Source organism: Eublepharis macularius, chromosome 2 (assembly GCF_028583425.1).
Source record: "Eublepharis macularius isolate TG4126 chromosome 2, MPM_Emac_v1.0, whole genome shotgun sequence".
NCBI lineage: Eukaryota > Metazoa > Chordata > Lepidosauria > Squamata > Eublepharidae > Eublepharis > Eublepharis macularius.
Window position 1 is genome coordinate 198,689,964 of NC_072791.1, and position 16,016 is coordinate 198,705,979.

The 16,016-nt window shown below is 43.7% G+C and overlaps 1 protein-coding gene across 1 annotated transcript in view; it reads left to right on the forward strand.

Moving 5' to 3' along the window:
• The window catches only part of GAD1 (glutamate decarboxylase 1), a 62,136-nt gene that overhangs the window by 25,177 nt on the left and 20,943 nt on the right, over positions 1 to 16,016 (forward strand). The window contains exon 5 of the mRNA XM_054971213.1: positions 5,274 to 5,364. Within this exon, the coding sequence (XP_054827188.1) occupies positions 5,274 to 5,364 (91 nt within the window). The remainder of the gene's footprint in view (positions 1 to 5,273; positions 5,365 to 16,016) is intronic.

Here is a 16,016-nt window from a genome sequence, read left to right on the forward strand (position 1 = left end):
AAATCAGACAAGGCCTTTCTGCAGTCAGGCAATAATATAGTAACTGGGGAAGCAGACAAACAAAATCAAGATGAAAATGATTTCAGTACAGAGATGGAGTTTGTGGCAACTAATTTTCAATGAAGCGCGCAGCTCCACTGACTCTTTGCACACTGCCCTTGACTGTGGAAGAAACTGAAAGAAGTTTTAGCAAGCTTGCAACTCATCAGCAATCACAGGTGTTCTCCAATGAGGCAAAACTCATTAAGCCACTTAGCCATCTTGTTTACTAAGTGTGAACTTTCAAGAGATATGGGCTCTGTGGTGCTAGTTCATGATTTTGTAATAAAAACAACCAGGGAAATAAAGCTTTAAGTTAATCGGCCTGATCTTTTCAGCCATTTGGTCTGTTAGAATTAACATTTTGAAAAGACATTAAGACAATAACACTCTTTTAGTGATAGAAAAATTACCAAATAGTTAGCAAACTTGTAGGACTCTCAGGTTGAGTGTTGTTAAACCAAAGTTGCAAAAGCAGGCATTTTTCAGAAATGTAAAATATGTAACAGTAATTTCCTAACAAAAACTACCTTTTTTCCTGGTTCATGAGATTGTAAGTATGGTTTGAGGGATTGTGGTGTTGGTGTATGTGGGGTGGTCGTGGTGAAAGAACAATGCTTGGGGCTTGCTCCTCAGGAGACCAGGGAGTAACACAAGGTTCTACTGGGGGACACGACAATTGTAGCAAAACCAGCTATTGCAATGTTGTTCCACCCCTTTGAATCCCACCCCAGGAAGTACTTCTTCTCTGAGACCATTGCACTTCCTGTGCTCGTACTGTGCTCACTCAGCGGGTAAGCTACCACCTGTAACATTCAAGGGTCCAATGATTTTACTGATGCCAAAGATCCAGAGGAGTTAGCCATGTTAGTTCGTAGTAGCAAAATAGTAGAGTCCAGTAGCACCTTTAAGGCTAACCAACTTTACTGTAGCATAAGCTTTCGAGAACCACAGTTCTCTTCGTCAGATGCATGGAGGGTAAGAAGAAACTGGTGAGATATATAGGTGGTGAGGGGAGGGGGGAGTAGATGCAAATCAGTTTACTTCTGATAATGAGATCAGTCTGTTTCTGTTAATGAAATCAGTTACTTCTGATAATGAGATAACCATTCATAGTCACTATTCAATCCAAGTGAAGTTAGTCTTAAAGGTGCTACTGGACTGATGCCTAAGCCTCCATTAGAGAGGACAATACACCCCAGCTTAGGGCCAAGCTACAAGTGATGAATGGGCACTTGTCAGCTTCCCTCAAGTATTGATGGGAATTGTAGGCATCCTGGTCTTGCAGCTTGGTTCTCCAACTGCTGTCCAATAGACTTTTCAACTGTCACTTGTCCAACATTCCGCCAAGCTGCCTACATTTCCCATCAAAACTTGAGGGAAGCTGACAAGTGTCCAACCTGTGTCATTCGCCACTTGTAGTTTGGACCTCAGATGTCAGCATTTAGAAGGATGGCAAATTGTCAATTATTTTATTTTCGTATTATATTTTTACTGCTATAGGAAGGGTGCTGTTTGGATTTTTAGCATAAGCGACCAAAATATTTTGGGCCCAGGGCCGGCGCGCCCATGGAGGCCAGGTAGGCGGTGGCCTCGGGCGCGTGTGCACGGAAGGGGCGCTGGAGGGGGTGTTGGGGGTGGAGGCGCGCGCAGCGAAGCTGGAGTGACTGGGCTGCCTTCAGCTACTGCTGCAGCCAGCCAGCCAGCCCCTTGCTGCTGTCGCCGCCGCCGCCACACACGCCAGCCGGGCACAGCCTCTGTGCGCCGCTCAAGCAGCGGCTCGCGGCTTCTGCGCCCAGCTGGGGCGTGCGGCGGCGGCACGGAGCTGGCTGGATGGCTGCAGCAGCAGCTGTAGCCAGCCCACGCCAGCTCCGCTGCGCGCTCCTCCACCCCAGCTGGGCGCAGAAACCGTGAGCTGCTGCTGGGGCGGCGCACGGAGCAGCCTCCGCGCGCCTTCCCAGCCCCGGCTCGCAGCTTCTGCGCTCGGCTGGGGCATGTGGCGGCGGCGGCACGGGGCTGCCTGGCTGGCTGCAGCTACTGCTGCAGCCAGCCACCTCAGCTCCGCTGCGCACTCCTCCGCCCCGGCCGAGCGCAGAAACCGTGAGCTGCTGCTGGGGCGGCGCACGGAGCAGCCTCCGCGCGCCTCCCCAGCCCCGGCTCGCAGCTTCTGCGCTCGGCTGGGGCATGTGGCGGCGGCGGCACGGGGCTGCCTGGCTGGCTGCAGCTACTGCTGCAGCCAGCCACCTCAGCTCCGCTGCGCACTCCTCCGCCCCGGCCGAGCGCAGAAACCGTGAGCTGCTGCTGGGGCGGCGCACGGAGCAGCCTCCGCGCGCCTCCCCAGCCCCGGCTCGCAGCTTCTGCGCTCGGCTGGGGCATGTGGCGGCGGCGGCACGGGGCTGCCTGGCTGGCTGCAGCTACTGCTGCAGCCAGCCACCTCAGCTCCGCTGCGCACTCCTCCGCCCCGGCCGAGCGCAGAAGCCATGAGCTGCTGCTGGGGCGGCGCGCGGAGCAGCCTCCGCGCGCCTCCCCAGCCCCGGCTCGCAGCTTCTGCGCTCGGCTGGGGCATGTGGCGGCGGCGGCACGGGGCTGCCTGGCTGGCTGCAGCTACTGCTGCAGCCAGCCACCTCAGCTCCGCTGCGCACTCCTCCGCCCCGGCCGAGCGCAGAAGCCATGAGCTGCTGCTGGGGCGGCGCGCGGAGCAGCCTCCGCGCGCCGCTCCAGCAGCAGCCCGCAGCTTCGGCGGTCGGCGTGCCGCCCAGCCCCCCTGCGGCGCGTGATGACGTCTGCGATGACGTCATCACGCCGCGCAGAGGCGCAAGGCACGCTGCCGCAGGCGCCAAAACCTCTGACGCCGGCCCTGTTTGGGCCTCCAGGATTTTAATGTAGTTAAGCAAGGCATAACGGTTAATCTTGTTCCCCACTCTCTTTCCTTATGGTGTTTAGGATGAGCATCTTTTTAAAATTTAGAATTTCTTCTAAATTCTATGGACAGGTTTGGGTGACATTAACATTGGATGATGTTGTGTCTGCTGAAAATCTGTTTTTCATTGAAAAATGTCACAAGGGTTAATTTTAGAGTTTTGTAAAGGCCTTTTTGGGTGTGCATCAAGCATAATGTCAGTCCTAATATGACCTGACAGTGTTCTCTCTGTTGAGGGCACTGAACTTCACTGGTTTTATGTACTGTGTCAGAACAAACCATTAGACCGTCCGCAAGAGTTTTCATGAAATATGTTATCCGAGTTACCTTCTGTTTTGGGTCAAGAGAGTCAGGAAGACTGCTACTGTCTAAACCTCTCTTTTTCTTTGCAGAAATTCATCTGATAAAAGGGGACTAGTTAAAAATAGGGAATGAAACAGACTTTTAAATCATTTCATTTTAATTTCATGTTTACCTGACTGAATAGAATTTTAGTCAAACAACAGTAAATACTTTGTGATAAATGTACAATTACATACTCATTGGTTGCAAATGTCCTTCATGTTTTCACACAGCTGCATGCATTTTACGAGATTACCTTTTTGTGTGTGTTATTGTACATGGCAAAAATGCAATATTTCCCACAGATGGTTCATCTGCGGCTATTGTGGTTGCCATGACTACATTAGAGAGGCTTGCTTGATATACTGAGAATATGATTGCCTGAGCATCGTAGGCATCTATTGACTAATACCTGGGAAGTCATTAGTAGGGCTGTGCGCTTCGGTATTCGCTTCGGGTAAAATACCCAAAGCGAAGCCGATTCGGAAATCCAGGATCAAAGCTTTCCGAAGCTTTTGGAAAGCTTCAGAAAGCTTTGGGGCTGAGTTTAAAGGGCCCCGCCGCTGCTTGCAAGTCCTTTAAACATCAGTGAAGGGAATCCCAAAGTCTTAGTACAACCTCATCAAGTTCAACGATTAATAGCAGATCCCTGCAAAGTCTCTTCCTCCCAACACAGATCAGGGTAACAATTAAGGCAAAGAAAAAGCCCTGAAATGGTGTCTATGTTCTTTCATCACCTCCACCACCACCCCAGCTTTAATCCACTTCACTCTTGGGTTTGTCTTTGTTGATGGTTCAAATGAACTCACACTTCAAATAAGGTAGAGAGTACTTATCTCACAACAAGGGAGGGGAGAGGCTGTGGCTCAGCATGTGGAAGGTCCCAAGTTCAATCACCAGCATCTCCACTTTAAAGGACCAGACAGCAGATGATGTGAAGGATCTCTGCCTGTGACCCTGGAGAGCTGCCGTCCAGAGCCACCACCTACTCTCACAGCTTGGAGAGTATACGATACTGGCCTTGATGGATCAACAGTCTGGTTCAGCATAAGGTGGCTTCATGTGTTTCGAGAGGCCTGCTGGACTCTTGCAAAGTCCTTTATGAAGAAGTTGAGAGGAGTACAGGTTGTCATCCATTCATTACTTTCACTATTGCAGCTACATAAATAACAGGCCCGGTGGCAGCAGTTCTCAAACTATCTGAAGTGGGATCCATCTCAAAATTTACTGTAGTTTTCAGAACCCACAGTTCCACGCTACTTTCCCCCAGTCATCAGTGTAAAACTCAAGAATCTCACCTTAGTCAACACTGAACAAGTTTATATTTTATCTTCGTGGTTACTGAAAACTAGGCTATATTTTACGGCAATTTTGCGCATTATTAGGAAGAAACCCCTCCTCTGATTGAGTTTCCTCTCCCAGTTCCTCCTCCTTCCTTCTCTCTCATCTATCAATGAGAGTTGTGATTCACTTTAGGTATCAATCAACAGTTTGAAAGGCTTTCACATATAGTAATAATAAGCAATGCTTTTATTGAAGGTATAACTTCATGTAATAAATGAGCAAGGTTCAAGTCCAGTAGCATGTTAAAGACCAACAGGAGTTTCCAGGGTATAAACTTTCAAGAGATAGGCTCACTTCATCAGATACAAGTAGGAATGGGGATCTCGGAGTCTTTTTATCTCAGACTGAAGATAGGAGTGTTGCAAAGAAATAAGCTGTGGAGATGCAATATGAAATGTAATTAGCTTGATTAGAACAGGGGAGGAAATGCAGAAAATAAGCATCTGTAGTGAGAGAAGAGTCCTATTTTTCTTTCAGCCCTGGGGAGTCCATTGTTCTGAATTTGTGAATGAACAAATGCAACAGAACTTGGAAAACCAATGGTTTGGACCCTGATGAGAAAGCACAAAATCTCAGAAATGGCAGCAAAAACCCAGTGTCCTTAGGGTGGTATCTTTCATTTTTCTAGGTCATCCTCGCTTTTTCAACCAGCTGTCTACAGGACTTGATATCATCGGCTTGGCTGGGGAATGGTTAACATCAACTGCTAATACAAACATGTAAGCACTCTCTTATTTTTCTCACTGTCATATTTGCTTGCCTGTAATCAAATCATTGCTTTTTAACTGTAATTTCACTCTCCGGCCTACCTAAATTATAGGCTTATCTTTTAGTTACATACAGCAATAACAAGCTATAACTATTCCAATTTGAAGGTAGCGTTTTATGCAACAGATCTTTATAGTATAATTTTACAAATGCGTCACTTTGTGACTTATAATACAATCCTAATTAGAGTTATATACTTCTAAGGCCAATCACTTGAACAGACTTAGAAGAGTATAACTCTCTTTAGGTTTGCACACTCAATCTGTGATTGCTGTGAATATATATGTAAAGTGATTTATAAATGCTAATAATAATAATGCTCAGTTCTTTAACTGAGTTTTAAAAATCAACTCTAATATTGCTTAAAATCTAAAGAGATATAAATGTCTTTTATACTGAAAAACGTTCAAGGTGCCCATACTTTTGGGTGAAGTGCTCTTTGTAGATCCCCTTGGGTTTCTGAACTTTGTATATGTATAGTCCACATGCTTTGCTATTTTGGAGCTAGAGTTGCCAGATCCAGGTTGGGAAATTCCTGGAGATTTGGGGGCTGGAGCCTGGAAAGTGTCAGGTTTGAGGAGGGGAGGGGCTTCAGTGGGGTATAATGCCATAGAGTGCACCCTCCAAAGCAGCCATGTTCTCCGGGGGAACTGATTTTTGTCATCTGAAGATCAGTTGTAATTCTGGGAGATCTCCAGCCACTACCTGGAGCCTGGCAACCCTAGCCAGTTCTGATGCACACATGGAGCTCCCCACCAGTAAGAACTTTCCCATTCCCATTTGCATATAAATTCCTTTGAGACAGCCCACACTGTATGAAGTTTGTGTGCGTATACCACATGAGAATATAAAAGGCAAGTATCTGAACATGATGAAATCTTTGGCACAAACACAAAAGGTAAAAATGAGCGAGGCCAATTCACACGACTGTTTTGGTGTGCAGGCTAGCATCTTCTTCAGACATTACTGAATTTCTTTGTGTCTGTGAGTTCCAGTGGTCTGAATACAGTGCAAGTTGGAAAAGCTTGACGTGTACGAGCCAAGATTTCCCCATTGCTGCCAGGTGTAGACAGAGCCCTGTAAATAGCTCTTGGCTGCAAGCTAAGAGTGGCTCACATTCAAGGGCTTGTGTGGTTGCAGGCAAAGGAGAAAACAAAGTCAGCCCACACTGTAGTGGCCTGCTGCTGGCAAAATTTCCCCAACTCCCTCCCTTCCTAGTGAAATAGAAGATTGTCCCCAATTTATCAGGAGGGGAAAAAGCATCAGCGCCCAGTTTAGAAAGGTTTGTTTAGTGCTGGCCCACTCTCCACTTGTTGTTCACGACTTTTTAGAGTGGCTCATCTCATACATTTAGAACAAGAACGGATATGATTATAAAACCTGTTCTGGTTTTATAATACACACATGCACTGGTGTGTATATAAGTGCCCTCCTTACAGCTCAAGGTTTATTTCTGCGTCTCTTTGAGTCTATTCTTTTGGTTAAGGTTCAGTAAAATCAGGACAGATTTAATGGATTTGGTTTTAATCGCCTGTTATCATACAAACAATTTGTAAGATACTCGCCCCTGGAATGGATTAGAAACCATAAAATGGGAAAAGATATATGATGCATTACTCTCATGCTTTAAAGCAGCATAAAGTGGGATCAGAAGAAAATTGCATTTGTAGCCAGTCTTAGATTTCATAATTTATGATATGCCATTATTGCAGGAAAAGTTTAAAAAAACCAAGTTCAAGGTGATTGCTTTCAACCAGAAATGTCCACTCTTCCCCCCCATCCCCTGTGCCACCTGCAATGGGATGGAAAACAAAAGTGAGAAAATGCTTTAGGCAATTTTAAATTGCATATTGATTTGCATGAGCTCCAGAATGTGTAACACAATAGGAGTGAAAAATACTCATTAGCCACCAAACACAAGTTTTTGTTCCAGAATGCTATTAGAAATGTGTAACAAGTCAACCACATTCATTAAAAAAAACAGCTTAAAATATCATCCATTGGGGAAAAAAAGATTCTTGGTGGCTATGGCGTGATGGTATGGTGTGGTTCTGTTACTGACGCTAGCCATTGGTAATGGTATGTTAAGCATGGAGGGTTATTAAACATGTGCATTTTCCTATGGGCTTGTCTGGTAAGCTTAGCAACACAGCAACATATTTGAAATGTCAAAAACCACTCTAGAGGTTCTAGAGTCTCCTACACTTCCCAGGTAAACTTGTGCCAACCCACTGCGTGAAACTCGTCTCTTCTGGTTCGGCTCTAAGATTCCCCTCCATCTTTTGTTTTTGATTTCCTGTCCAGAGCTACTGTTCAACATTACTGTGATTTTATTTTTAAAATCCCAACAAGGTTATTTGCACTCAAGAACAGATTCTATACTTCGGTTGTTGTGACCTAGTCAAAGTTAAGTACTTTATGCCCCATTAGTTTCAATGGAAAAGATCGGAGGCAGTACAGTGCTAAGCAGAGCTGCACCCTTCCATGTCTATTGAACTCAGTGGGCTTAAAAGAGTGTCACTCAGGATTGTACCTGCAGTGCAGTTTCGCCTCACATTAAAACTGATAAGATCGAAAGGAGTTTATTGTTCTATTCTTTAAATTTGTTCTTAGAAAGTCTGGATCATGCCCATTTTTATAGAATCCTTTGGAAAAGCCCGTGAACACCTTGCAATCTCAACGGAGTTCATGAGGTTGACAAGGGTCTCACATGACAAATGATGGCTTGAGTCTTTTAAGGATGCTTTCTAGGAATGCTATAATGATAAAGCAATGGCTGTCACCTGAGGGTGGTTCTTCACAAGCTATTTATTAATATATGTGTGTGAAACAGAATGCTGGACTAGATGAACCACTGATCTGGTACAGCAGGGCTTTTCTTATGTTCTTAGGATCTGGATATTTAATTTCTCGCTAATAGCTTTCTTTTTTTTTTAAGCAGTCACATTCACTTTACACAGAACATTAAAGTTGCTTGGGGGTGTGTGTGTGTGAGTGATTCCCTGTTTGGATCTCATTTGACAAAAAAAGCCTAGGAGCAGCATGTGTGTGTTTATTTATGTAAAACATTTATTAGCCTGCTTTTCTAACTTGCAGGACTTCAAGCTGGCTTACAATATAAATGAAATACTCAGTCTAGGACTGCCAATAAACATGGAAATAAAGTTAATTAAAAGCAGTCCTAAATAAAAACATCTTCCGCTGCCAACTGAAGATCAGCGGTGAGGGTGCCGCGCACACCTCCCTGGTGATCCTATTCCATAATTGTAGGACTGCTACCAAAAAGACCCTCTCTTTGTATCTACCAGGTGAGCCTCTTTAGCTGATGGGACAGACAGCAGGGCCTCTCCCTGTGATTTTAGTTACTGGGCAGGAACATATGGGAGGAAAGGATCCTTCAGATACCCCAGTGCCAAGCCATGTAGGGCTTTTAAGCCCAAACCAACACCTTGAATTGTTCCCAGGAACAGATTGGTAGCCAGTGTAATTGCTGTAATATTGGGGTCATATGTGTATGTGGGGAGGGGAGAGATGCTAGATATGGCACAGAGAGATACAGAAATCTGCACCTTCCCCTCTGCACTTTCCCCAAATCTGCTTCAGGTATGATCTTTTAGAAAAGACCATATCAAAGTAGTTTTAGGAAATTGCTGAGTGGAGTCAGGGAAAAACCAGAAAGTGAGTGACCTGACAGTGGCGTTGTACAGAAGACCCCAGAATAGAGTCGCCAACCTCCACGTGGGGCCTGGCGATCTCACAGAATTGCAACTGATCTTCAGACTACAGAGATCAGTTTCCCCTGGAGAAAAAGAAAAAAGGTGGACCCTATGGCATTATACCCTGATGAGGTCTCTCCCCTCCCCAAACCTTGCCCTCTCTAGGCTCCACCCTCAGATTTCCAGGAATTTCTGAACCCAAAGTTGGCAACCCTACCATAAAAGAATCACTGACGTTTGAGAGGCAGGATGGAGGAAGAGCTCCATATAGAAGCAACCCAAACAATCTGACAATGAAAATTGCAACGTGTCTCTTTTTGAGTTGGGGTTCCATTCCTTCTGCCTCAAGTCAAACATGTCACTGTCTCAATCTTTCCAGACACATGAGATCAATATTTTATAGCTAAAAAGCAAGGCTGTCACCTTCTTAAAGAAATCTTAATCTGTCGTGTGAGTTTTAAATAATTCCCATCTGCATATGAATAAAAGAATGCTTCTTAAGAAAAAATTATGCTTTGTTTTTAGATGGAAGCATGTGTCATTGCAGACATTATCTTAGATGTTTTGTGTGCATGCACACACACAAAACACAGTGAGAACGCCTTTTCTAAGAAGGGATCAGCTAGTACCCACATTGGTTGCAAATTCTTGTAAATTAAAAAAAAACACCTGTTGCCCATTTAATTTAAAGGTGCCCTTAGACAAGGTTTTTAATTCATCTGATGAAACATCAACTCTAATAGACAGTTTTAGATGGGTAGCTGTGTTGGTCTGCAGTAGAGCAGCAGAATTTGAGTCCAGTGGCATCTTAGAGACCAATAAGATTTTCAGGGTGAAAGCTTTCAAGCTTTCACCCTGAAAGGTTACACCCTGAAAACCTCGTTGGTCTCTAGGAAAACTAGAACTACAAAAATCACAGGAGACAAATGTTTAGAAAATACTGCTTCAGATGATCAATACAGAGAACCTCTTTAAAATAACAACATAGTTCTTATTGGTTTTAGGGAGCCAGTGTTCCATGCAGCATTACAATAGAAATGAAGAAATAATGGTCTTTTATAGCCAGCTGGCAGCTTGGATCTGTCCTCTAAAGCCATTTATTTGCCCCCTCCCTGCCTTTTAATCAAGGAATGTGGTTAAAAAAAACCTTGCCAACAAATTTTTCCTGTAAGGGGAAAAGTATTTGAGACTTCAGAAATGGAGATACTCCAAAGAAAAGAAGGAAGACAATGAAACCATGCATGATACATTGTGACATCATAGTAATAAGGCATGATTCAATCAAGGTTACCCTTTTCCAAGGCCCACTAATTTTGTATTGTCGAAGGCTTTCACGGCCGGAGAACGATGGTTGTTGGGGGTTTTCCGGGCTGTATTGCCTGACCACGGCAATACAGCCCGGAAAACCCCCAACAACCCACTAATTTTACTGGGAAAGTTGAGCACTTACTGAAATCTTTCCTATTTAAATCAATCAGACTTCAAAATGCTTCACTTCGGCTGGACTGCGCCCAGTATTAATCCTGGCTGCAGTCCAACTCCATTAAACTCAATAAGAGTTTTGCAATTAACTGGGATATGGATTGCAAAGAAAAATTGAGCATGATGCATTGCTGGGGTGCAGACTTGCCCAAGACTTCATTGATGTTGTGCCTTTATTTGTTTACATTTTATTAATATCTTTGAGTTCCTCGAACATTAAGATGGTGTAAAAAATTTTAAGCAGTTTTGTCAATGATCTTTTTAAGTTGACTGTTGGAAAGATGATGGAAAGCTGTCATACTGGCATAGACAAAATTAGGATTGTGCTGTAGTACTGATGCAAAGTGTTACAAATAACGTTTGTGTCCTAAAAACTGTTTCTTTATTGTGAAGAACTGAGGCCGGCAGCACATGAGTTGGTAAATCTGGTTGAGGATATGCAAACACCCACCACCTCCCTGCACTTAGAAAATTGATTTGTGGAGGAGAAGACTAAATTAGACCCTTCTCCTTGAAACCTAGCCTGTAATGCGCGGGGAACTGTTCTGTACGGAGGAGCATTTTATAAGGTGGGGACCTATAGTGAAGTCCAATTTATATCTTCTTTATATCATCTATGTTTGTGAAAACTAGGTCTGGTTGATACAGTGAGTACTTTGGCTATGTAGTCTGTACTTGGATACTTTATGTGATAAGAAGAAGTAGTTTCTTTTTATTTTCTATGGGGGATACAACACTTTTTCACTGATTTGGATGTTTAAAAGGCCCTGCAGGTGTTTGTGTTTCTTAATCTATTGGGAAGATTTGTGCAGCCTCCTATATTAGGAATCTTCCTAATAGTAAACTGATACGGTGAGGCAAAATATATTTTCCAGGGCATGCATTCAAAAATTGTGAGCCTCCAAACTGAATGCAGCCTATCAGTCACAAATTATCAGGGACTGCACCAGCATTTTATTTCTGTGGTGTGCATGGATTGCACAAACCAGCACAGCTAAGGAGACAGATACATGGCAGGACCTAATACATGGCAATTTGGTGTCCCAAGTTGTACAGGCTTGCTCTTGGAGTTAAACTCACCCTGTCCATAGGTTATAGAAGCCCCACTGTCCCAAAATTGATTGTCACTGAAGCCATTAGATTCAGGTTTCTATCTTGTACACATTATCTCCTAGCACAAGATTAATCAGGCTTCAAGAGTCAATTTACAAATATGCAGTAGTACAGATTCTCATTGCTGGCCATTGCACACTAGCTTAAACTATAAACCATAGTAACAAATGAAACTCATAGTCCCCTTCAAAATAAGCCTGAGCCATGTTCAAGGAGTCATTTTTGGACAACCAGCAGGACATTGGGGTGGGTGGGTACATAGGAGTGGCCATCTGTGACAGCATGATGCCACTTCTGGAAAACCTGTGAGTGACATCATGCCCCTTAGGGAATTGCTGGAAACTCTATGGTAAAACCATAGAGCTTCTGGCAATTCCTAGAAAGGACTGATGTCACTTCCAGGTTTTCCCCAGAAGTGACATCATGCTGTTAGTCTGACAGCCATTTTTTTTCTTCCACCACTGTGCAGAGACAATCCTGAGACATTTCATGAGGATTTAGCCCAAAGAGCCAGTTTGGTGTAGTGGTTAAGAGCATGGGACTCTAATCTGGAGAGCCGGGTTTGATTCCTCACTCCTCCACTTGAAGCCAGCTGGGTGACCTTGGGCTAGTCACAGTTCTCTGGAGCTCTCTTAGCCCCACCCACCTCACAGGGTGTTTTGTTGTGGGGATAATAGTAACATACTTTGTAAACCACTCTGATTGGGCATTAAGTTGTCCTGAAGGGCAGTATATAAATTGAATGTTATTATTATTATTATTATTATTAAAGTACCTAGCCCTAACACAAGGCCACCAACAGAAATAGCTCAAATGTCAATACTCCTAACTTTAACTATTAGCTGAATATTTTACTATTATTTTTATCACTGCAACTCTATGATACAATTCTATGCTGATTCCTAGAGCTACCACCCAGAAATGACGTGGTAACAACTAGTTTGGAAACTTTTTTCCTTTATTTTTCTCCCACCGCCACTCAGAATGTTTGCAAATGTTACCAAATGCCCATTGGGAGCCTGAACTGATCTCACAGTATACCACAGCATGAGAAGGGGATTCTGCCTTTCCTTCTTTCCATACCACAGCAGCAAAAACAGGCACACAGAGAGGCTGATTGTCTGGGGTTGCCAGGTCTCCTACAGGAAAAAAACAACAACAGTGATTTAATCTTTGTTGCAATACCACTTCTGGGAAAAACCCAAAATTGCATATGGTAACTCTAGGAATCACCGTATGGTTTTACCATAGAGTTTCTGGCAATTCCCAGAGCTACCATACATCACTTCCCAATATTTCCTGGAAGTTATGTTATGATAACTAACATTGCTCACCCATATTTTCCCCTCCCAACTTTCCCATCAGTTGCCAGGCTACGCAGGACACACGATTGCCCCATATATCCTCGGTAGACATATGGAACTGGCAGCAGGACAAACAATTGGACCTTGCTATTGCATAGTGTAGCAACAACAAAACCCCAGTATCTTAACGTAACAGTATATTTGTTAACATTGAAACAAAACAGGGCAGATCATTTGGCCTGGAAAAGGAAATATGTCAATACTTAACTAAAACCTGCTTCTTGTCTTAATAGGCCCAGGATTGTCCTGGCCTGGTTCTGAACGGTTTGTCTAGGCTCAGCATTTCTGCAAGTTACTTTTGGGGAAGTAAAACTGCTCTTCCTACTCTCCTGCTTGCAGTGAGACTTCCTGGGTTATCCTTTTAGGAAGGCAGTACACACCACCTGTGGCCATTTTTTTTTTGCTGCCAAAAATGCCGCAGGATGGAAGGGAGGGAAAGCCGAAGACCCTTCTCCCACTGCGCCATGCTCTGAAGCCAATTCAGGTCCTCCACTAGTTTCTTTAGGGGAGTCCCCAGTCAGATGTGTAATTAGGGTTGCCAGGTATCTGGTATTCACCTGGACAGTCCAGTATTTTAGGGGATTGTCCGGGAAAAAGGTTCTCCAAATACTGGATATCTCCTCCCTGCTTCTCCAGGCACCCAGCATCCTCTGTCATGCTGGCAGGCGTTTCCAGCCAGCCTGGGCACTTAGTTGGCCTCCTGCAGCTGTGTGTCACTAGCCTGGACACCTGGGCAGCCTCCTGCGGCTGCGCGCGGCTGCAGGAGAGGCCAGCCAGCCCAAGTGGCCTCCATGGTGCTCCTGTGGCTGCGCAGCTCCAGGAGGAGTGGCCAGCCATCCTTGGCAGCCTCTACGGTGCTCCTGCCAGCCTCCTGCAGCTGTACGGCTCTGGGAGGAGCGGTCAGCCAGCTTGGGCACCCGGAAGTGAAGCTGGTATGTGATGTCACTTTAGTTAGTGATGTCGTCATGCATGAGTGCGTGTGAGCAAAAATTTAAAAAATAGGCAAGTGCCACTCCCACCCTCTCCATGGAGTTCAGTATCATTCTGGGCCCCATCTGGAAACTCTATGTGTAATGCAGTTTCCTCAACCCAACTTGCATTGCACGTCTCATGTAACAAGGACCTTAGAGGTGCGTTGCAGAAAGCAAAATGATAGAGGTGAACAGTTGCCAGTTATTCCAAGAGCAAACCATGCGCACATTCATGCCAGTGCACTAAAACAGTTATGCCTGGTGTTCCTGTATATATTTATTACCTTGCAAGACTGTATGTGTGCCACTACCCAAGAAAAAGGATTCACAACAGGCAGTGTTTGGATTGCAGAAACTTAATGGATTATTAACCAACATGTCAATTATCAGTAATGTTAAGCTGTATGTTTTCAGTTATGCAAATAGACTTTCGCATAATGGCTCTTCGTTGATCTCTTGCTCTGAATATTGATGCAGTCTGGCTCTGTAGCTATAAAACGTTGCTGACTCCCAATCCAGGGTATGGTTTGAAGGTACATAATGCCTCGCTGCTTCTTTACAGGTTGGGTCTTCTCAGTGTCTGCATGGGAGAATTCCTGAAATCTCTCATGTATATCACCTTAAGTTTTATGATGGAAAAAAGAGAATGATATTGATGTAATAAATAAATATAAGATACATCTGATGCTGTTAAATGAGTATTCCACTGGAGAGCTGAGTGAACCATTGTTGTCCCAGTTCATTATTGTGGATACTTCAATGCCTTTTGAGAAATCACACCAACAATTCCTTTAGAGTCCTAAAAAATGTCACTGTATGCAATATCTTTTTTCAAGCTTGGTCAAAAATTCATTACAGATACTCAAACTCCAATTCAAAATGCACTGAAGCCAATGCGAGAACTCCAAATGACTTCAGTGAGCCTTGGTATAGACTCTGAAATTAATGACTCGGGCTGTGATTGTCTTTTTTTTGGTGGTGGGGGGGAGACCCAGTTGGCTGATGGATGGATAGGTACTGTTTAAAAGCACCATCATTGGAACTCAGCTTTATTTTTTGCTTACTATATGAGCAGAATTTAGTTGAATTATTTTGTTATCCTTAAACTATGTAGGTTAGTATAGGTTGATTGGTGGATCTCTTTCCTTATCAGACATTACATGCAGTTTTTAAAACTCAAATCCCAAAAATTTTTATGGTTATGCATGATGGTGTTCAAAAGCTAGGAAATGTGCTAGGATCATGCGAAACTGGCAAAAAGAGGGGAAATTGCATCTAAAAGTGAACTGACTTTAAGGCGTTTCTCAGTGAAATCCTGAACATAGTTACACCCTTCTAAACCCATTGACTTCAATAGGCTAAGAGGGGAGTAATTCTGCTTAGGATAGCAAGGTCTGTGTAAGGAACTCTTGACAAAAAGGTAAGAGTTTTCAATATTAAGTACTTGACCAGGATTCCTTTGAAGTAAATTTGAAGATTGTAGCTTAAGGGCCTTAGAAAAACTTGAATTTTATGGGGTTTTTTTGAGTTTACACCATTTTAAATGTATTTTTATAGTGCCTGAGATAAATACAATAAAAATGAGACCAGAATGAGGCTTACAAGAGCTCAGAAACAATATGGGAGGGGGCAGCCAGCCCTTTACTTGGAGGCAAAAATGAAATATGACTATCATCATTTTTTAAATCATAAAATCTTTATAATCAAATTTACAATTTATACAGAAAAGACCCATTAAAAATCAGATTTGTGCAAACTTTGGAAATAAAAAAACCCTAGTATTAAATAAACATCTGAACTGTATACAAAACTCCCAGGAAGTAATTTTCATAGGTACTGTTGCCCCAGATAATCTGAAGGGTCCCGTTCCCTTCCTAGAAGATCCAGCAAAAAAAAATTAAAATCTTATTTTTCTGCTTATCTTCTTTTCCCACAGCGAAGAAAAACTATTCAGTGA